This window comes from Stenella coeruleoalba, assembly GCF_951394435.1.
Source record: "Stenella coeruleoalba genome assembly, chromosome: 20".
Lineage (NCBI taxonomy): Eukaryota > Metazoa > Chordata > Mammalia > Artiodactyla > Delphinidae > Stenella > Stenella coeruleoalba.
Window position 1 is genome coordinate 33,650,473 of NC_137166.1, and position 21,674 is coordinate 33,672,146.

At 39.8% G+C, this 21,674-nt stretch overlaps 2 protein-coding genes across 8 annotated transcripts in view; one reads left to right on the forward strand and one right to left on the reverse strand.

Annotated features, from left to right (window-relative positions):
- Positions 1-17,428, forward strand: part of BRD7 (bromodomain containing 7) — a 39,925-nt gene extending 22,497 nt beyond the window's left edge. Inside the window, exons 7-17 of one of the 2 annotated variants that reach the window (XM_079906799.1) lie at positions 2,962-3,146; positions 4,149-4,272; positions 4,931-5,006; positions 7,492-7,599; positions 8,332-8,467; positions 10,579-10,690; positions 12,273-12,329; positions 14,386-14,500; positions 14,802-14,945; positions 15,160-15,303; positions 15,626-17,428. In XM_079906799.1, the coding sequence (XP_079762925.1) occupies positions 2,962-3,146; positions 4,149-4,272; positions 4,931-5,006; positions 7,492-7,599; positions 8,332-8,467; positions 10,579-10,690; positions 12,273-12,329; positions 14,386-14,500; positions 14,802-14,945; positions 15,160-15,303; positions 15,626-15,681 (1,257 nt within the window). In that variant the 3' untranslated portion in view covers positions 15,682-17,428. The remainder of the gene's footprint in view (positions 1-2,961; positions 3,147-4,148; positions 4,273-4,930; positions 5,007-7,491; positions 7,600-8,331; positions 8,468-10,578; positions 10,691-12,272; positions 12,330-14,385; positions 14,501-14,801; positions 14,946-15,159; positions 15,304-15,625) is intronic. The other variant, XM_079906800.1, reaches the window with a different exon arrangement.
- Positions 17,429-18,712: 1,284 nt separating this feature from the next.
- ADCY7 (adenylate cyclase 7) overlaps positions 18,713-21,674 on the reverse strand; it is a 60,061-nt gene continuing 57,099 nt past the window's right edge. For all 6 annotated transcript variants that reach the window (XM_079908335.1, XM_079908336.1, XM_079908338.1 and 3 more), the window contains one exon: positions 18,713-21,585. In XM_079908335.1, coding sequence (XP_079764461.1) covers positions 21,430-21,585 — 156 coding nt within the window. In that variant the 3' untranslated portion in view covers positions 18,713-21,429. The remainder of the gene's footprint in view (positions 21,586-21,674) is intronic.

Below are 21,674 nucleotides of genomic sequence, written 5' to 3' on the forward strand. Positions count from 1 at the left end.
ATTCCAGTTTTAAAAACCTGCAAATACTTGCTGTTTTTGTATTTGAAGTAAAAGTGCACCCAACAAATGCAGTGTTTAGTCACTCCAAAATATGTACATTGAATTTTTAGGATAAAGTTTAATTCGCAAACATAACATATACAAGTAAAATTTTCAACTTTGATCTACCACTGTTTTCTCATCTTTAAATAATGTAGTTAATATAACATGTAAACGACTCCAGTATCTCTTGTATTTTATTGGGGATGGGATGGCTGGAAGCACAGGAAGAAAACCTTTCTTTTCCACTTTCCCTTTTCTCTCTCTGTTGTCTTCCCTGTTTTCAGATCTCTTCCTGTTGAGGAGCCCTACGCATCCTGTGTTATAGCTTCCTGTTGACTGTTCTCTCCACCCTAGATGGGAGAGACCCTTACAGTAGTGATTTTTAAATGTTTAAATTTAGACCTTCTGAATTACTCTTTTAATAGTACATCTCCCAAGAGAGCCCAGTACACCCTTCCGTGAATGGTGTCTTTTCAAAGATAACTGTTTTTGAATTCAGTGTAAAGATTGTAGAGCAGTCATTCATCATTTTTTCAGTTACACACAAGTAGTGACTATTAGGTGACTATTAGATGTGTTACTTTTATAAAAAGTGGACATACGCAGAATAATTCTTTTGATCTCCCAAATACTAAATGCTGCATTATAGTATAAACAGTACTATTCATAGCATAGTGGCTTTGGATCAGACTAATCAAGGTTCAGGTCCTGGCTGTGTTATTGAGACTCTGTGTGATCTTACGCAGGCCATGTAACCTTTCTCAGCCTTTTTCCCATCACGTAAAATGGCATAACAGTAGTACTTACCTTATAAAATTATACCCGCTATGTGAGTGAGCACTCAGTAGGTGTTAGCTGTTATTAATGGCAAAGAATCAAACCCTTTAGACATTTGTAAAATTGAGAATTAATAAACAGTATGCTGATTTGGAGACATTTTAGTTACCAAAAAAGACATTGCTTTCAAATTAAAATTAATTAAACTCAATTTTTTTCCATGACTTGTGTTGAAATTTAGAAAATTTCTCTAATTGAATTATTTTAATTTTATGCATATTATGTTTTTCTAAAAATCTGAAAACATTATTAAATGTAGGTTCTGCTTTATAAAACTCTAGAATGGAAATTAAATAGGTTACTGAGAACTTTGTGATCTAAGCCCATTCATTTAACCAGCATTTATTGAGTGCCTACTATGTGCCAACCTCCGTTTCAGGTGCTAGAAATAGATGAGTTAAGAAGTGGCTTAAGTGACATGCACAAGGGGAAACACGAATGGCCAGTAAATGCACACAGAAAGAATCACTAGTATTTTTTAAGTGTGTATTAAAATAAAACCTGTTTTTAAAAATCAAATTAGTAATTTTTTTTTAATGGTACTAATCAGTTTGCCAGGGATTCAGAGAAAATTTCAAACACTGGTGAAACTTTCAAATACTATTAATTGTTACAGTTTTTCTAGAAAGCAGTTTGGTAGTACACATCAGAAGCCTTAAAAATACTCATTCCCTTTGACCTAGTATTTTTACTCCTAGGATTTATTCTAAAGAGATAGAGATTCCTGGAGACTTTTATTTATAATAGGAGAAACTTGGAAATAAGCTAAATGTCCAGTAAGGGTCGTTAATTAAACCATGAGACGCACTGGGATGAAATACTATACAGTTGTTAACAATATTTTATGATACAGAAGGGAGATACTTGCAGTTTATTAACTGAAAAAAAAAAGAAACTTTGCTTGTTACAAAATGTTCATTATAATTCCGATTTGCTAATATGTGTAATGCTTAGAAAAATACTAGAATGTTAAACCTGTTAACACTTTTCCTCTCCGGATAATAAATTAACAAGGTATTTATTTTCTCCTCTACCCATGTCTTTGTCTACCATAAAATATATTGCTTAAATAGTTTTAAGATTATTTTAAAATTATAGTCCAGTAAAAATAGCAGGGTTCATTTCTTGAGGCTCTCAGTCTGTACTGCTAATACAGCAGAGTATGATGAGGAAAGTCCCCATCGTGAGAGACAAGAGGCCTGGTCTTGGTCACTGGTTCTGTGACTTTAGGTGAGTCATTTAGCATTTCTGGGCTACACTGTTCTTATTTGAATGACCTCTGGTCCCTTCCAGTTCTAGTTTCTATTATTCCACAGAAGTCTTCCCTGCTGTTGCTGTGCAGCCCTGAGGAGACTGCAGTCCATATTTTATCCAGTGACAACACTCAGAAATAAAACGCAGAACAGTCACTGGGAACAAATCTGCCTCTTTAACATTTGTCCAGAAACCTCAAGTCCTTAACCACCATGAAAATTTCACAGCGTATCAATGCAGTGGAAAATTCAGCATGTTTCACAAAACAGAAACAGTACTTCTTTGGTTAGAACATTATGCACTCTGAAAAAGAAACTATGCTAGCAGCCTTTTTATTCTCCTTGAGGCATGTTTTCACACAGAGAAAAATGCCAGAATCATCATTGATTATCCCAGGATACCAGAATGTAAGGGATCTTCACATGTTCACGTGCTCTAGGTTTTAAATACCTGATAATTCTTAAATTTCAGAAGATAAAACCATTCTGTTAAATATAAAACTTTAACATCCTATTAAACTAAATTTTACTTTTTAAATTTAGTACTGCAAAGAATACTTAGTATTTATTCACACTTTCTCTTCTGTGAACTTTTTGATAATGCAGCAAAGTTATAGAGCATTCTCTTATGTTGGAAATTATCTGCATTGAAGGAATAGACTTTATTGTCCTGGTTCCTAAATATTCTACTCTGTTGGTATGATTACATTCAATTGTTTTTCTTCCCTAGTTAATAACAGGATAAGTGCAAACTCTTGTGGGGGAAAAAATGCATTACTTTCAAAATGAATGACAAACATTCAATAAGAATATTCTTGAATATTTTTAGGAGAGAATTCAGAGCCTGAAGCAGAGCATAGACTTCATGGCAGACTTGCAAAAAAGTCGAAAGCAGAAAGATAGAACAGACACCTCGCAGAGTGGGGAGGACAGCGGCTGCTGGCCAAGAGAGAGGGAAGACTCTGGAGACACTGAGGCACAAGGCTTCAAGAGTCCCAATAAGGAAAATAAAAAGTAAAGAATCTTTGGAATATTAAGGTTAAGCTGTCTTTTTCACACCAGTATCGGGAGAAAATACTGATTGGGGGCCTGCCTTGGGTCCATGGTTGGTTGGGTTTTGTCCTGAAAGTCCATTTTGATGATTTGATACCCTTCTTCTCATGCAAAGCATTATATGGAATTGTCCAAACACAGTTCAGAAAATAGTTCTGAATGTCTATTCTGTATGAAAGTAGTTTTAAAACCAGTAAATTACCTTTAGGGACTCATAATTGTCTGTGAGTTTATTTTAGTAGAACTATTTGTTTAAGAAAAAAGTGTATTCATTATTTCATTCCACAAAGGAGTTCAGACCGTACTTAAGCCTAAGCACAGTTAAAGCTACCTTCTAAACAGATGGGCTATCGCTGAGATGTGTGCATGTTTTCCACTCAGTGTCAGCTGGTAGGAGCAGTAATGAGCCACTGGTCCTACTGGGCAGCAGCTGGCATGGCCGGACGCAGTCGTGTATATCCTGCTCACACCACTGCCTACTCTGATGCCCAGCACCTCGCTGTCAACTCTGGGAGAAGGGTTTAGTTAGCAGTGTGCGATTTCTGCTGTCATAATGCAAAGAAAGTAAACTTGTGACAAGTTTTTGTTATATTTCTAAGATTTATACATTTTAAATGTACATTTATTTTAATTTTAAATATTGAACTTAATAAATACAAATTGTATGCCCCTCCCCTTTTAAAACATATTTGAGGTGGAGTTTCATTTTTGTGAATCTTCTAAGAAAAACGTTTAGAGCAAGTAACACTGGACACAAAAAGGGAGGGAACTAGCCAACTACTTGGTTTGCCTTACTGTTGGTGTGTTATTAGGGCCCCTTACCAGGTCATTAAGGAACAAAGTTTTAATTGGTGTCAGTAGCGCAAATTTCTCCACTTTAGTTGTATTCATATTTGGAATTACATTTTAATGTTTTCATCTTATCTTTTTTTTTTTTTACTTAGTACTAATGTGTGTTTTCAGGAAAGACAAAGATGTACTTGAAGATAAATTTAAAAGCAATAATGTAGAAAGAGAGCAGGAGCAGATTGACCGCATTGTTAAGGAATCTGGAGGAAAGCTGACCAGGCGGCTCGTTAATAGTCAGGTGATCAAGCTTTTCCTTTCGTTTCGTTACCTACTGATTCGGGTTGTCTGAAACTTACAGTTTTTAAGTTGCTTGTGTCCTTTTAATCCATATCTGCCATAGAGTTCTTAAGGAGAACACTCACAAAAAGAAAAAGTAATAATATACTTGGTTTGTAAAGTATATAGTATTGTCCTCTGTTACTGTATAAAGGGATTTGGGTTTGTTTGTTTTTTTAAGTGATGTTAATGTGTTCTAAAGTTGGAAAATGAACCACAGACTTAAAGCTTACAAAGAAAACATTTATGTACTGGTCTTTTCAAGTCATATTGTATAGCACGTTGGTTCTAAAACCAAATGAATTAATACATGACTTTGGGCAAGTCACTCCCCTTCCCTGGCCTTCAGTATCCTTTTTTAATAGAGTGAACAGAACTCGGTGACCTTAAGGACCCACACAGCTCTTCAAAATTCTGAGATTTCTCTAACCTTCATTTCTTTAACCCATCAACACCTGTGTGCATGGAGACAGGTGTGAAAGTTGATATCTGAGTATAGTGATGATCGCTACCTGTAATATTAGCTTGACTAAACTAAGGTAAGGTTTTCTGATGAGCAGCATATGTACATATGGTATATAAAACTGTTCATGCCATTTGAATACTTTGGGTCATTGCAGTGTGAATTTGAAAGGAGGAAACCAGATGGAACAACAACATTGGGACTTCTCCATCCTGTGGATCCTGTTGTAGGAGGTAAGTTCACAGAATTAGACTGTGCATGAACTTTGAACTTGATGCTAATTTGGAAAAGAGCAGTAACCCGGGTTAACATTTTAAAGCAACAAGTCTGAATATCGATAAACCTAACTGTATCATCATCCGTAAAGAACTTGGCTAGGCATGGTGTACTTCACGCTAACAGCTAGCCTAACTTTATTTCATCCCAAATAAGTACACTACAGATCAAGTTTTCTTTAAAATATAAAGTGCCTGGAGTATCATACCCACCATTAACAAAGCCAAAATATTAGGCAGTCATTTCTAGCCCTGGTTTTAAGAGACTCTGGTATAAAGGCTCAGTTATTTCTTGAAGTATCTCAAAACCCTCAGACTATGGCATAATAAATTTAACTTGACTATTTAATTTCAGGGAATAAAATGAATATATATGCCATGTAGTACTTTAATGGGAATGGAATAATATATAGTTAATGACATATCTTTCACTGTGGTTGATAGAAAGTTTACAAAGGTTGGGGATCACTATTTTAGAAACTCAAGTCATACTTACATTTTCTCAAATGATATTTTAATGGAAGTAGTATAGGGAATATTTTAAACCTTGATGTAAGAATGGGAAATTTATGTCATTCATCTGAGGGGAAAATCATGTGATAAGCATGAGAATATTTTATAAATATCTGTTTTCATACTACCATTAGGAGAGAGTTAATTGGAGATACAAAAATGAATAATGACAAAATTCCTGCACTTCAGGAAATAGTCTCCATTATTTATTGTTTGCCATGAGCAAGACACTGTCTTAGAAGCTTGAGGTGGAGCTAGGTGTAAAAAGGGAGCAACACAAGAAGAGACAAGTCCCCCTTACGTTCTGTGGACTGGGGAAAGGAGGACACAAACAAAAAGAATCATGTAAAGAGATGGCAACTTGTCCACCATGAATCAGTACATCAGAGGAAAAGAGCGGCAGAGTAGTAACAGGATATATCTGTCTCGTGTCTGGGGGTCAGAGAGGGCTTCCTTAAGAGATGTTTAGGTTGATCCCAAAATGGTGGGTAAGGGATTGGGGAATAACAGGTAAAAAAAACACCTTGAAGCAGAGAAGAGCTTGATGCATTTGACGCAAGCCTGTCAGTGTTCTCTTTGAGCATTGCATTCCACTCTTGAAATGCTGAAGGAGAACATTAATAGCCTCCTTACTTAGAAGAAAAGGAACTGGTGCTATGTTTTCAGAACAAAACTCATTTTTTACTTTTATATGAACTTTTCATACGAACTTTTTAGGGTCTTGGGTCAAAGAAAATGCCACAGGGGAGAAAAATAAAAAAGAAAATGCCACAGGATTGAGAGTATTGCTCTCTGTAGTATAGCCGTGATGAAAATGTGGTGACGCAGCTAAGTTGATTTAGGTCACACCTTAAGATCTGCCCCTTTCTTTGTACTTGGGGTCTGGTCTCTGCTCTTGGTCTGGTTTTCTGGATTTCCTGCTTCTGTAGGCATTATCAAATGTGGCCAGCGCTGACCTGACTCCTCACACACACAGCAGCTCCCCCAGGAGGCCAGTTTACTGGTTTAAGGCAGAAGATGTCCCTGTCTCAGCTCCATCCTCCTGGTTGGAGGCACTAGTACCAATTAGGACACCAAATTCCAGAAGATCTGATTTAGGTGTTTGAAGTTTCTCTCAAGTGCGTTTATTTTATCACACTGATCACATGTGGCAGTAGACTCTATTCCAGGGTGGTCATTGCTACAAAAATCATCTTGTCTCTTCTTCAAGAGAAAATGTCCTTTCTGTTGGAATTTGTTAGAGACCACGTTTTCTCCTGATACCATCCTTCTCAGTTCTTATGCTTGTATCACAGATTTCTAGCATCATTACAGGGGTTCGTTCCTGGTTTACAGACATCACATCTTTAAAGACTATTCTTCCCTGCAGTGCAAGTCTGCCTCAGATTAATTCAGATTAACTTATCCTGAATATATTATGAGTTCTTGTCTTTAATCATGTATTTTCCCTTAGTCTTTTACTTGACCTTTTCTACTGGTTTACTTGCATCATCTTAACATTAAAAGATCCGACCTTCAGGACTTCCCTGGCTGTCCAGTGGTTAAGACTCCACACTCCCAATGCAGAGGGCACAGGTTTGATCCCTGGTGGGGGAACTAAGATCCCACATGCTGCGGGGTGTGGCCAAAAGAAAAATTTTTTAAAAGTCCATGTTTAAAAAACTTTAAACATGTTTTTTAAAGTGAAGTGCAACATGATTATAAAGAATTCCAGGATGCAGTAGAGTATAATGAAAAGGACCAGATTTTGGTCCGCGTACGTTCCTGCCTTTCTAAGCTCAGATTTTCTTATGTTAAAAATGGGTAGAGCAAGGGCTGCCCAGAGTCACGTGAATGGCATGAAGCAGTGTGCGCACAGACGCTGAGTGAGAGCGCCATCTGGATCACTGCCACATGAGCTGCCTCCACCGTGCTCACTCTTATGTTTTAGAACCAGGCTACTGCCCTGTGAGACTGGGAATGACGACTGGAAGACTTCAGTCTGGAGTGAATACTTTGCAGGGGTTCAAAGAAGATAAAAGGAACAAGGTAACTCCAGGTAAGGCTCCCACATGGTAGTCAAGTTTTTTCTCTTCTCTCTTTCTCAAGGAGCTGAGGAAAAGAAGCACTCTCTTTATGGTATTTTTGCAACATTAATTAGCTATTTTATTAAGAAACTGAAAAATCAGTATTTTTTTTCCTAAATTTATTTATTTTTGGCTGCGTTGGGTCTTTGTTGCTGTGCGTGGGCTTTCTCTAGTTGTAGCGAGCGGGCGCTACTCTTCGTTGTGGTGCTGGGCTTCTCATTGCGGTGGCTTCTTGTTGCGGAGCACGGGCTCTAGACGTGTAGGCTTCAGTAGTTGTGGCATGTGGGCTCAGTAGTTGTGGCTTGCGGGCTCTAGAGCACAGGCTCAGTAGTTCTGGCGCACGGGCTTAGTTGCTCCGCAGCATGTGAGATCTTCCTGGACCAGGGCTCAAACCCGTGTCCCCTGCATTGGCAGGTGGATTCTTAACCACTGTGCCACCAGGGAAGCCCCTGAAAAAATCAGTGTTAGTATTCAAAATGAGTTTTGTTATTTCTTTTTTTTCCTCTCTGCTTTGTGGGCAAAGATTCACCTGAGTTGTGACTTCACAAATACATGTTTGGAGAAAATGTTTACCCTAAATTTGTATGCCAGTCAATAAAGTAGCAAAGTTAGAAGGGAATAATCTTTAATAAACAAAAAAATAGATTGACATACAAGTTAAAGAATGGTATTGTGGTTTTGTGTGTGTGTGTTTTTATCAACAGTGTTATACTTGAATTATGGACCCTACAGTTCTTATGCACCACATTATGACTCCACATTTGCAAACATCAGCAAGGACGATTCTGATTTAATCTATTCAACCTATGGGGAAGACTCTGACCTCCCGAGTGATTTCAGGTGAGTCACCAGTTCGTCAGTATTCTGAGTGCTACATTGTCCTAAAATACTGATATACATAAGTGATCTATTGATAGACTTACAGAGTTATTCAATTGGTAGAAAATGTGTTCAGTAATTTTTTTAATTGACAGTAATTAAATAGACCCTTAGTTATCATCGTTCTTTAATAGAGACCATATATTTTAAAGAAAGAATGTATCTCCCTAATATTTTCTGATGTTGGCATCTGTAGTATTTTAATTCTTACAAAAATATCTTTTTAAAGATTCTTACTAAAATTCAGGAGCTTGTTGCTTCAAAATGTTGACGTGCCACCTGCTTTACTGTAACAGTTTTGTGTATCAGTGAGTTGTTCCAAATTTGATCAGTTTGGGAAGCCACAACCCATTTTCCCCAAGATCAGAGGTAGGACATGATTCGATTCCTAACGCAACCCACATCCAAGCCTGTTTGACCTGTCACGTACCAGTAGACCATTGCAGTTACACTCAACTATCCCTTATTGTTTCTGTGGGAAGATAACTTTGTGTTCTTATTTAGGATGTTGGGTACTTTGCATCCCATCAACATAATGAAATGTCCTGATTTACTGGGATTCTGGCTTGGGGTGGGACACTGAGCTTGGGTTATTCCTCCTGGGCCCTGGCACTTTGTTAACTTCGTCATATGTAAGAATTTAACCCAATAGATTAACCAGTCTCCTGGTGTTCTGACAAAGGGGGGATTGTTCACTTCTATATATGTATGGTGGTAGTGGCGGCAGTGTTTTTATAAGGCGGGGTCCTTAGTCAGTGACTGTGGTTTAAGATCAAGCCATTTGTATATCCTTTAGACCTCTTCTCACCAGCTTGAATAAATTCTTTCTGGATTATTCATCCATGCATTCCACATACAGGCATTGCAGGTGCCTTATTTTCCAGGCATTCGTCTAGATACTGGGGATTCCCCTGGGAAACAATGCTGACAAAGACCCATGCCCTCCTGTCAGGTGGTAACAGGTGTTTTGAAGAAAAGTAAAGAAGTAAAGGAAGATAGTGCTAGGATTGGGAGAGGGGTGCTGTTTTAAATAGGGTAGTCAAGGAAGGCTTTGCTAAGTGAACATTGAGCAAAACTGAAGGCAGTAAAGAAGCAAGCGTTGCTGCCATCTGAAAGAAGAACATTCCAGCCAGTGGAATAGCTGTGCGAAAGCCCTGAGGTGGGAACCTGCCTGACACATTTAGAGACCAAGAAGAGCAGTAAGGGACAGGAAGAGTAGGGGAAATAACTGGTGGGAGTAGATCTTTGTAAGGACTTGGCATTTTATTCTAAGTGAGATGGGAAAATATTGGTGGCTTTTGAGCAGAGTAGTGACCAAGTCTGGCTTATAATTTTAAAAGGCGCACTATGGCTGCTCTGTGGAAAACAGATTGCAGGGGGGCAAGGGAAGAAACAGAGTAACAGCTGTCATAATCCAGATGAGAACTGGACCGTGGGAGTGGTGGCTGAGGTGCTGAGAAGGGATCAGTAGTCAGCCAGGAGGATTTCTTGACTCACTGAAGTGGGGTGTGAGAGAGCAAAGTCAAGGAGGACTCCAGGGTTTTAGACCAAGCCTAAAAGGATGACATTGCTCTTTACTGAGAAGGGGAAGATTTTAGGACTACTTCGGGAGGAAGATCCAGCAACTCAATTTTGGACATTTTGAGCCTATTAGACCTCCAAATGGAGCTGTCCAGAGTGTGGTCCAAACTGGAGGTGTGACTTTTAGAGTCTTTTAGTATATGTGAGAGTCCTGAGGTGAATACGATCACCTTAGGGAGGAAGTGAAGGGGAGAAGCAAAGAATTCCAGAGGCTGAGCCCTGATCCCCTCCATCACTGAGGTCTTGTTTCTCTTTGAAGTTTTCCCCAGGAGCATTTCCTTTTCATGGTGTTCTTGGTATTGTTTAATTCTCTTGTGATGATAACTTGATCACTGGTAAATATGTAAATACAGTGTTGTGTCCAGATGGAAAGTTTCACATCATGGGGTATAAATTAAGGGCATCTAATGAAACAGTTGGCTATGATAGGAAGATTACGCCAGTGGAGATGATTTGTATGAAAGTGACTTTCCCAACACACTCTCTTTCAGCATCCATGAGTTTTTGGCCACATGCCAAGATTATCCATATGTTATGGCAGATAGTTTACTGGATGTTTTAACAAAAGGAGGACATTCTAGAACCCTGCAGGAGTTGGAGATGGTAAGAATACTGCTAAAGAAACAGTGATTTATCATTGGCCCTCAGGTGTTAGTCATCAGTGTTATGAAACCATGGGATTTACCAGTGTGACAGCTGAACTCCATTCCGCTGAAAAGACAGCCCAGCCCGGGTGGAGACCATGGGTGGAGGACAATGAACGGAAACGCGTAACTCAGCTACCAGGGTCTGTGAGGGCCAGAGGGTTGTCTTTATCTCCTCATCTTGGAAACGTAGGAATCAAAAACGGGGTTATAACTCAGAAGTCAGCTCGTGTTCTGTGCCCCAACAAAAAAGGAAGTCTTGCTCACTGGCTTGACATTAAGTTGACTAAAATGATAGGGAATGTCCTTTTCCTTATTACATAGTAATAATACAGTGGTGGAGCCTCAAGTAAAAAAGTAACAAGCTTCCTCATTGCTGTATTGTATTAACACTTGTAAACTAGCTCCAGTTCAGTTGGACATAGTTCATAATCTGGGATAATTCAGAGACCTGGCTCAAAGATTAAAACCAGAAAGTGTTCCTTCAGTGTAGAGGAGAGTTGGTCTCCAGAATGTCCTTGTCACCATAGTTAGAGGAACCCTGTATCTCCTGGGGGTCATAACTCTTCCTGGTGGCTATGACTGTAGTTGCCTTGTCCTCTGCCCTCGCTGTACCTGTGGCTGCTGGTCCTTGGGTGACCTGTCAGCAAAGCTGAGTCAGCGCCTGAAGTTCAGTGAGAACTGCTGTACAGTCTTATATCTTAGCACGTAAACTGCATTCACATGACCTAAAAAACATTCAGCTTTACATCAATTCACAAATATTTTTACTATACCCTTCCCAGCAGTTAACCTGAATTAATTAAAAGTCTTGAACTAAAATTGCATGTCTTTCATTTTGTTGATTTGGCAATATATTTCAAATTTAAAGTTCCTCTGCCCTTTGATCCAGCAGTTCCTCTTAGAATTTATACTAGCAAATTAAGATAGAAGTGATATATAAGCAATACAGTGTTTATAATTTTTTAAAACTGGGAATCAGTTAAATCACTGTATAACCTTTCAAGAAAAGATAACAGATCGTGATTGATTTTTTTTGCATGATACATGTATTGTTCATATATGCAGTATCTCTGAAGACTAGGATTATGGGAAGTTTTCATGTTCTCTGTAGCATTTGAATATTTTACATTCTCTGCTGTCTGCAAGTGTTGCCTCTTTTTATGCAGAATACACCCTGGAGTACTCCTATCTTCTCTTTGTCAGAGATTTCAACCACCTATTGCTGAAAATAAGGCTCCATTTATTTAGGTCCTTGTATGCTATTTACCAAGTATCTTCTTAAACATGTATGTTGCTTCTTGATTGGTCATAGAACTGTCAGTCTTAAAGTCACCAGTAATACGTACTCTGGGCTCACAAAATACTCTCAAAATGCTAGTAATTATATCTAATTCATTTTTGGTTTAAAAAATTATATTTTGATAATACATATTCTTATTCCTTTTATCTTGCCGTGAAACTCTTGATGTTTTTCTATTTTCCTTGATATTTGCCTTTTTATATGTCTTTTAATAAAGTGTTTTTCTTTATCCTTATAGTCATCTCCTGAAGATGAAGGCCAAACTAGGATGCTTGACACAGCAAAAGAAATGGAGGTGATTATATTTTTTACTCTTTATAAGAAATATTTAAATGGCGAATAAGCTAAAAAGCCTAAATGATAAAGCTTTTATTTTAAAAGAAAAATATTTATCGAGTGTCTCCTGAGATCGAAGAACTTTTTTTGCCTGTGGGGAATGTAGTAGCAGCGAGTGCAGTAGATAAGCACGCACGTAAACAAGGGAGCCAAAGCCAGTTACCGTACAGAATAAATGTACATGTTGTGGGAACGCAGGTTGGGGAAACCAGCTGCTTTGGACAGCTGAGGAGATCCTCACAGAGGGACTTCCGGATGAACTGGGTCTAGAAGGATGAACAGGGTTCCTGCAGCACAGGGCCAGGTGTGTGAAGTGGGTAGAACTTCATGTGTAATGACCTGAATAGATCTGAGCAGGCAAGGCACATGTGCAGAGCACCCAGAAAGTGAGTGACCACAGGGTACCTGGAGAGAGGAGGAAAGGTATTGAGGACCAAATGATGACGAGTCATATATGCAGTGCTTAAGAAGTTGAGATTTTAGAAGTTAGACTGCTGTGATCAAATGTGGAGGCGAGAGAGGGGCTGGAGGGAGGGGACCAGTGAAAAGCTATGGGACTTACGCTAGTTAATTTTTTGCTTAGATAACAATACATTGGAAGAGAATGAAGATGTACAATAAAGAGAAATACAGTAGAACTAAAATTGACAGGACCTGCACGAGGTAGATATTAGTATTGTTAGCTCATATTCGACATACAGGAAAAGGAGCACACCTTTGGCAGGGAAAGAAATTTCACTTGGTTTCGGGGCTGGTGAGTGTGATTTGAGACATCAATGGAGGTGTGGATCTGGAAGTCACTGGTGTCAAGGTAGAATTATTGTAGGTATTAGGTGACTGAGATTGTCCAGGCAGAACACGTAGCCTGGGAAAAGGCCAAAGAACAGAACCTTGGAGAGACCAGTAGTTAAGGTGGGAAAACCATGGAAGATTAATGCAGGAAAGAGTCCAGCAGTGTCAGATGCTGCACAGAAGCCCAGTAAGAGGAGACCAGCAGGTGTCATTTGTAACCTTAATCAGAGTAATTTCAGTAAAATGGTGGGGACAAGATAAAGGTACCGTGAGTTAAATGACTGGAGGAAAACTGGGACATTGAAGATCAGAGAGATGTAAGCTCTTTGAAGGGAAAGGAAACTTGAAGATGTGAGATCAAGTAAAGACAGGTGCAAATGTAGATGGTAGTGTAGATGGTACTGACAAAATCCTGTCATTTTCCAAGAAAGAGGAGCCAAGCAAGGTCATGTACTTGGTGAGCAGGCAAGAATGAAAGAAAACTTCAGAATGGGAAAGAAAGCTGGGTAAGAAGTTTGTTGAATAGAGAAGTAAGGGCCCAGCCGAAATGGCAAACCATAAGTATCAATATGTACCGATACGGTTTTCTCCGCCACACACTTTTAGCCCGTATGTCGGTAGAGAAATAGGATGTTCAGACTGTCCGAGCTGAGAGTGCAATACCAAAGTATAAAAGGAACCATTAACTTTTGTTTACTCATTGTCAGGATTGATCTGTTCCTAAAAAGCAGTGTTGGGGTTATGGAAAACTCCGAGTCTTGTGATTCCAAAAATAAAATTCCACCCTTTTTAGGATTTTGTTTCTCCCGTGCAATACTACGGCCTGGCTTTGGGGCCTGGAGGAGACCCAGGAAGTATCTTATTATGTTCAAGATCTACCACAGGGGAGTGCAAGTGTATAGACTGAAACACTGCCTGTGAACCTCAGAAACTGCAGCCTTGTCACAGTCACCAAAAGCGCTTCACAGTGTCGGCAGTAACAAGGCTTATCTTTAGAGTGGTGATGAAACAAGTGATGCAGATTGTGTAAGACACACCATTCCATTACCAAGAAGTGTGATTTATGGACACTTTTGCCAGGATTTGGGAATGGCATTTTAAAGGTTTTTATAGGCATCAGAATTATGACTCTATAGCTTGGCTTACAAACACAAGCCATCTTCTTAATTTCTCCTTCTAGCACTGTCAGGGCTTAGCAAGCTCAATTAATCTTTTTTTTAAAGCAGATTACGGAAATCGAACCAACAGGGCATTTAGACTCCAATAATCAAGACAGGCTTACAGCACTGAAAGCAGTAGCAAACTTTGGAGCTCCAGTTGAAGTTTTTGACTCGGAAGGTAAGTGTCTCCAGAGGGTTTGAAGGAAATACTTCATGACACAGGCAGTCAAGATTTAATGTCACAGTAGCACAGATTAACATAGCCATTCACTACAGGAACATCTTGACTGGCCATGCTTCAGTGGAATAGTAAAGCATGTCTGTGGTGTTGATTTCATTTGAGGGGGATTACCCCTTTGAGGAGAGAAAACTAACCAATAAATAGCAAAACCCCAGAGCATAGTACTCAATTTATTGCACAAGATCAAATACAAGTATGTCCATGTTGTCCTTAGTAAGTTATTTTTCTTACCACACAGAAGCTGAAGTGTTCCAGAGGAAACTTGATGAGACCACCAAACTGCTCAGAGAGCTCCAGGAAGCCCAGAATGAGCGTTTGAGCACCAGACCCCCTCCCAACATGATCTGTCTCTTGGGTCCCTCATACAGAGAAATGCATCTTGGTATGTTGTACCTCTGGTAGGAGAATAAGGGTGCTTAAAGGGAAAATTTCTGAGTAGTGATACCACAATAAAGTAACACTGAAGTGAATACCATGGACAGTTTATTTTTTGCCACTTATATATTTATTGGGCTTTTGTTTTTTTTTTTTTAAGTTATCTAAAGGAACCACATTTCAGTACCTTGAACTGTCTTTATGTTGATTTTTCTTTCCAGCTGAACAAGTGACCAATAACCTTAAAGAACTTGCACAGCAAGTAACTCCGGGTGATATTGTAAGCATGTATGGAGTCCGAAAAGCAATGGGGATTTCCATCCCCTCCCCGGTGGTTGAAAACACCTTTGTAGATTTAACAGAAGGTACGTGCCCTGTGTCTCCGGGAGAGTGGAGGGCTAAGTGTGAGTAAAAGTAAACATTGGTCTTCCCCCTCCAAGTAACATCTGAAAGGTTTTGTCTCTGCTGTTAACATATAAACTATTTATTTTCTTTCCATCTTGTCTAAGGAATAAAGATTTCATACATTTGCCAAAAAAAAAAAAAAAAAAGCCACAGTGATGCACCTAGTCTGTAACCTGGAACATAGTAAAGAAGGGCTAGCAAGTCACCCTTTTTTTTACCTTCACATACCTTTTCTAATTAAAAGGAAAAAAGTACTGAATGAAGGGGGTTTTTTTCTTCCAGATTTTGAAGAACCTAAAAAGACTGATGTTACTGAGTGTGGACCTGATGGGATTTGAAGCTAACTGGTATTTGATTATATATTATGTATATATTTTTTTCATTCTTAACTTGGAAATGCTTTTTCAGAAGATATTAAATATTTGTAAATTGTGTTTTTAATTAAACTTTGGAGCAATTAATTTTAATGTTCCAGAGATTGGACTTCTATTAGGTAATAAAGCTGAACCTGGGACTGTGAGCTGTATTGTGCATATCAGCTAAGTTACCCCTTCACCTTTCCCTGGGGCTGAATCTGAGGATGAAATGATAGAGAAAAGCTCAAAAAATAAAACAGCCTTTTTATGACCATCCATTAAAAGAAGTTCCCCAAATAACTGAAATCCCTCATTTTGCCACATTGCCATACTTCTCATTAAGGAAATTATAACCAAATGGTTCCTGACTTACCAGATTTCACCTTGATGATTTATTCAAAAAGTGGCCTTGTGAGGAATGAATGATTTTGACCTGTTGCCATACTGAGCAGAAAGTGGGTGGGAGTGGACCTGGGCAAAGTTCTTGCAGAGCAGTGATAGTGCTGCTTCCTTATGTTTCACAGGCAGGACCATGACTGAGAAACTCTTCTTTAAAATCCCCATCCAATGAGATTTTCCATTGTTATGCCATGAAAACAAATACACTTAAAATAACTTTAGAATTTACTAGTGTGTCCCCTGTATACCTGTTGGGAATGATGTCCTTATGTAGAAGGATTAGGGGCTTCCCACCACCACAAAAACAAAACAAAACAAAACAAACAGAACATATCAGGAGTTTCATAGTACTAACTTGTCTAGTGTTCCTTTTTGGTTTGTTTTTGCCATTTGTCAGAGGGTTATTTGGAACTACAGTAAAAGGATAAGCCAAATAAGATAACAAACTAAATCATCCATGAATAGATAAGGAAATCACCAAGCTTAAAGGAAAGTTTACGTTTCTGTTTACTGTTTCTCACAGGTTACCTATGCCTCTGCCTACGCCCTAAACTAATACTCATCTACTCTTACCTGAAATGCAAAGGTCAAGTGCCCGAGCAGTCTGATTACTTAAGTAGGAGACGATGATGTGGTCCTCTTCTATAACCAGGCACTAGACTGTAGCCTAGTTCAGTGAACAAATTAAGCTTAAGACCCTACTCAGACTGCATGGAGCCCTTCTATAAAACATCCAGGCAGGAAGCTCTTTTATTATTTTCTTGACTTTGAAAACTAACACTTAACAAGTAGGGTGAAGGAAAATTGAATCTCTCAAGAGAGTTAAGATGACCTAATCTTTCAAAAACATACTTGAAATCATATGCCAAGAGAATTAAAGAATCAGTTCAAATATGTATTTATCAAGTCTTTTTAGAGTTTGTCTCTCAAACATAATTCAGGCAGTAACCGACTCAAACTTTAGATCTACTTAGCTAATAAGGTAAGTTCCCGAAGACCAAGAAAACATTTAAATTCAGAACACCTTAGGAATCAGGCTCCCTGACTTCAGACTATACTACAAAGCTACAGTAATCAAGACAGTATGGTACTGCCACAAAAACAGAAATATAGATCAGTGGAACCGCTTAGAAAGCCCAGAGATAAACCCATGCACATATGGTCACCTTATCTTTGATAAAGGAGGGAAGAACATACAGTGGAGAAAAGAGCCTCTTCAATAAGTGGTGCTGGGAAAACTGGACAGGTACATGTAAAAGTATGAAATTAGAACACTCCCTAACACCATATACAAAAATAAGCTCAAAATGGATTAAAGACCTAAATGTAAGGCCAGAAACTATCAAACTCTTAGAGGAAAACAGGCAGAACACTCTATGACATAAACCACAGCAAGATCCTTTTTGACCCACCTCCTAGAGAAATGGAAATAAAAACAAAAATAAACAAATGGGACCTAATGAAACTTCAAAGCTTTTGCACAGCAAAGGAAACCATAAACAAGACCAAAAGACAGCCCTCACAATGGGGGAAAATATTTGCAAATGAAGCAACGGACAGAGGATTAATCTCCAAATTTTACAAGCAGCTCATGCAGCTCAATATCAAAAAAACAAACAACCCAATCCAAAAATGGGCAGAAGACCTAAATAGACATTTCTCCAAAGAAGATAGATATACAGATTGCCAACAAACACATGAAAGAATGCTCAACATCATTCATCATTAGAGAAATGCAAATCAAAACTACAATGAGCTATCATCTTACACCGGACAAAATGGCCACCATCAAAAAATCTAGAAACAGTAAATGCTAGAGCGGGTATGGAGAAAAGGCAACACTCTGGCACTGCTGGTGGGAATGTAAATTGATACAGCCACTATGGAGAACAGTATGGAGGGTCCTTAAAAAACTAAGAATTACCATACGACACAGCAATCCCACTACTGGGCATATACCCTGAGAAAACCATAATTCAAAAAGAGTCATGTACCAAAATGTTCATTGCAGCTCTATTTACAATAGCCAGGACATGGAAGCAACCTAAGTGTCCATCATCAGATGAATGGATAAAGAAGATGTGGCACATATATACAATGAAATATTAGCCATAAAAAGAAACGAAATTGAGTTATTTGTAGTGAGGTGGATGGACCTAGAGTCTCATACAGAGTGAAGTAAGTCAGAAAGAAAAACAAATACCATATGCTAACACATGTATATGGAATCGAAGAAAAAAAGGTCATGAAGACCCTAGGGGTAAGACGGGAATAAAGACACAGACCTACTAGAGAATGGACTTGAGGATATGGGGAGGGGGAAGGGTAAGCTGTGACAAAGTGAGAGAGTGGCATGGACATATATACACTACCAAACGTAAAATAGATAGCTAGTGGGAAGCAGCCGCATAGCACAGGGAGATCAGCTCCATGTTTTGTGACCACCTAGAGGGGTGGGATAGGGAGGGTGGGGGGGAGGGAACCCAAGAGGGAAGAGATATGGGAACATATGTATATGTATAACTGATTCACTTTGTTATAAAGCAGAAACCAACACACCATTGTAAAGCAATTATACTCCAATAAAGATGTTAAAAAAAAACTGACAAAAAAAAAAACCTTAGGACATCAGGTTTTCCAAATTGCTAATTTAATCTATGAAAAGCTAAACAAAGGAGAAACACTGGTGCTTTATAAAAATGAAATTATAACATTTTGAAACAAATGTTACAGGTCTATAAATATTCAGTATATAGAATAACCCCTAGTCATTTGCATGTACTTTCTCAAAGCATATTTCTGTACATATACACAATGTATACAGTGGTTAATGATCTTGTCTGTTAGGAAATGTTCTTAATAAGTAAACCAGAAAACTTCAGGTGTGATTTTCACTAGCATCAGTGAGGCCACCTCAGTAGAAATCTGAAGCAGGTCCCTGACCCATAGAGAGAAGGTCAGTGTTAGGAAAGATACTTGTCATAAAGCAAAATGACACCTGTGAAGAAATGACTTGGTAATTGGAAAACAAATTTTTGAAAAATAAGTGATTTTTATGGTCAGTTATACACTATGATCTGATCATCAAAAACTCAAAACTTAGGGACTTCTCTGGTGGCGCAGTGGTTGAGAGTCCGCCTGCCGATGCAGGGGACGCGGCTTCGTGCCCCAGTCTGGGAGGATCCCACATGCCGCAGAGCGGCTGGGCCCGTGAGCCATGGCCGCTGAGCCTGCGCGTCCGGAGACCGTGCTCCGCAACGGGAGAGGCCACAACAGTGAGAGGCCCGCGTACCGCAAAAACAAAACAAAACAAAACACCTCAAAACAATATTCTTATCTGAGCACAGTGAAAGAAAAATACATAAATGGTAACCAATTATTTTTTAAAACTCCCAACTGGGATTTCTTTGCCAGAGGAAGAAAGTAATTTGCATATTGCAAGAGCAGAAGTATGCCCACCTCAGAGAGGCCCAGCACACTGATGTGTGTCTACACCATATCCGTGACAGAACCTTCCTGACTTCCCAGGAGAGCCCTATTGAGCAGCCCTGGTCACTCCTGATTTTAAGGGTATAGATTTCAGCATAGTACTTAGATGAAGAATTGGTGTGTAAAAAGGGCAATTTAAGTACGGCTTATTTCCCTTACCAGCGTTTTCACAATGAAATTCCTTTAGGCCAGCAAGTTCTTGTGATTGATTCCTACCTATTCCAGTTTCATGCAGAGCATCAGAGCTGCCACTAGCCCACCCAGCCCCCAACAAGACACAGCACCAGCAGGCAGCAGCTTCGGCTGCAGTCCCCTCCCTGCCCGTGGCTGGGGTGCCAGCGCACCCCACAGCCCTCCGTCCCAGGCAGACCTGGCTGCTTAGTCACCTGTCCGCAACGCTGTGTAATCGTTTGAAGCCTCACGTATGCAAGATTTTCTGTATAATTTCAGGGGAGTTCATGGATGACTTCTGGCTAAGAATTCCTGCTAGATAGTGAAATTCAGCTGTATTTATCAGAAACCCCAGGGATACTGTGGTTATGAGGCAATGATGTCAGTTCAGAAAAAGGAACGGGCAGTTTGGTTATTACTATTTCTCACCTTGAAACAACATAGGTAGACTTCTTTCCATTCTTTTAGAGCTAAAGTGCTGTAAGACACCACCTCACAGACCTGGCGTTTTCCCTTGCCTTGATTCATTGAGTTGAGAACAAGGACATCTGAGCACCTGTGAGAGGGCTGGCCTCCCAGATACAGGAAGCTCTACACGTGCTCATGCTGAGTAGATGCTCTCAGTTTTGAAGCTCTTCAGAGCTAGCTATGAGGACTGAAGGAAAGGAAAGAACTACAGGCTGTCCAGCTTCTCTCCACACAGACTCCATTCCTTTCCAGTATAAAGCTAAGCTAGAGTTGAAGGTTGCAGCGGGTGCTCAAAAATGCATGAGGAGTCAAGGAAGGGCTAAGAGCTTATACCTTATTTTCTAGGCTTTTCTCATATTAAACCTAGTCTCAAAATTCTGGCTTCAAAGTTGTTTGATTCAAAGCCAAGGCTGTGACACTCGTGCCTTCCTGCTATGAGCCGCATTCCTCTGAGCTCCATCCCACAGCTGAGCTGATCTCATATGCTCACACTGGACAGTGGTCCCACTTACGTGTCAGTGGTTACAAAGGCAGAGACTACGCTGCAGAGAAGATAATTTGTCTAGCATCTCAGAAGTCATTTAAAGGATAAGAAATACCTCCATTAACAATGTATCCATTTAAAACAGACACATACCAAAGATGACAAGAAGTAAGAAGTGTCCACTGTGGGGTTTTCTCCCAATTGCTTGAAACCATTTATAGATTTAAAACAAGCACGCTTTCAACTCTTTACCAGAATGCCTGTATGAGAAACGTGGACTCTTGTAGCTGTTCTGCTGGGGAGAAAGGAGTCTCCACCCATCCTGGACAAGAAAAGAAAGACGAGTCTCGCCTGTGCAGCTCACAGGCCAAGGGGGAGTAGGGGTGAGCAGGGGTCTCCAGGTCACGCTCTGAGGTCTCATCCACAGCAGCTGGGGGGATGAGGGTCTAAAGCTCACAAATGAGCCGTTCCCTGCTGTGCTGGAGGCCGAGCTGCAGACTCCGACAGCACAGAGGTTCTGGCTGCCTGTGTGTAAGGCTTGGTGGTCGCCTCAAGCTGAGAAATCCTCTAGTGCCAGTTCAAGGAAGCCATGCACAACCACCTGCTAGGGGTGGTAATGGCCAAACCCTTGGACTGCCTTTGTGACCGCCGTGGGGCTGAGCCATCCCCCTGGCTTGCTTCAGGGAAGGAAATCGGCTTCCGGCACGTTCTGCACCTACCTAAAGCCCTCCGTTCAGCCCCAACCCTTGAAACTTGGCAGTATCCGTACAGACAAAGTAAGTCCGCAGTTCGCCTTTGCCTTTGACATTAATCAGTCCACGGCATTCACAAGAATAACCTAGTCCCTGGAGGATGGTACATGTCTCTTCAGTAACCTGAAAAGGAAAAGAAACCTAAATCTTCAGAAGCAGAAAGAAAATCTGCTGTGGGAGGGATGAAGAGAAATCGGCCAATGGGGTCTGGT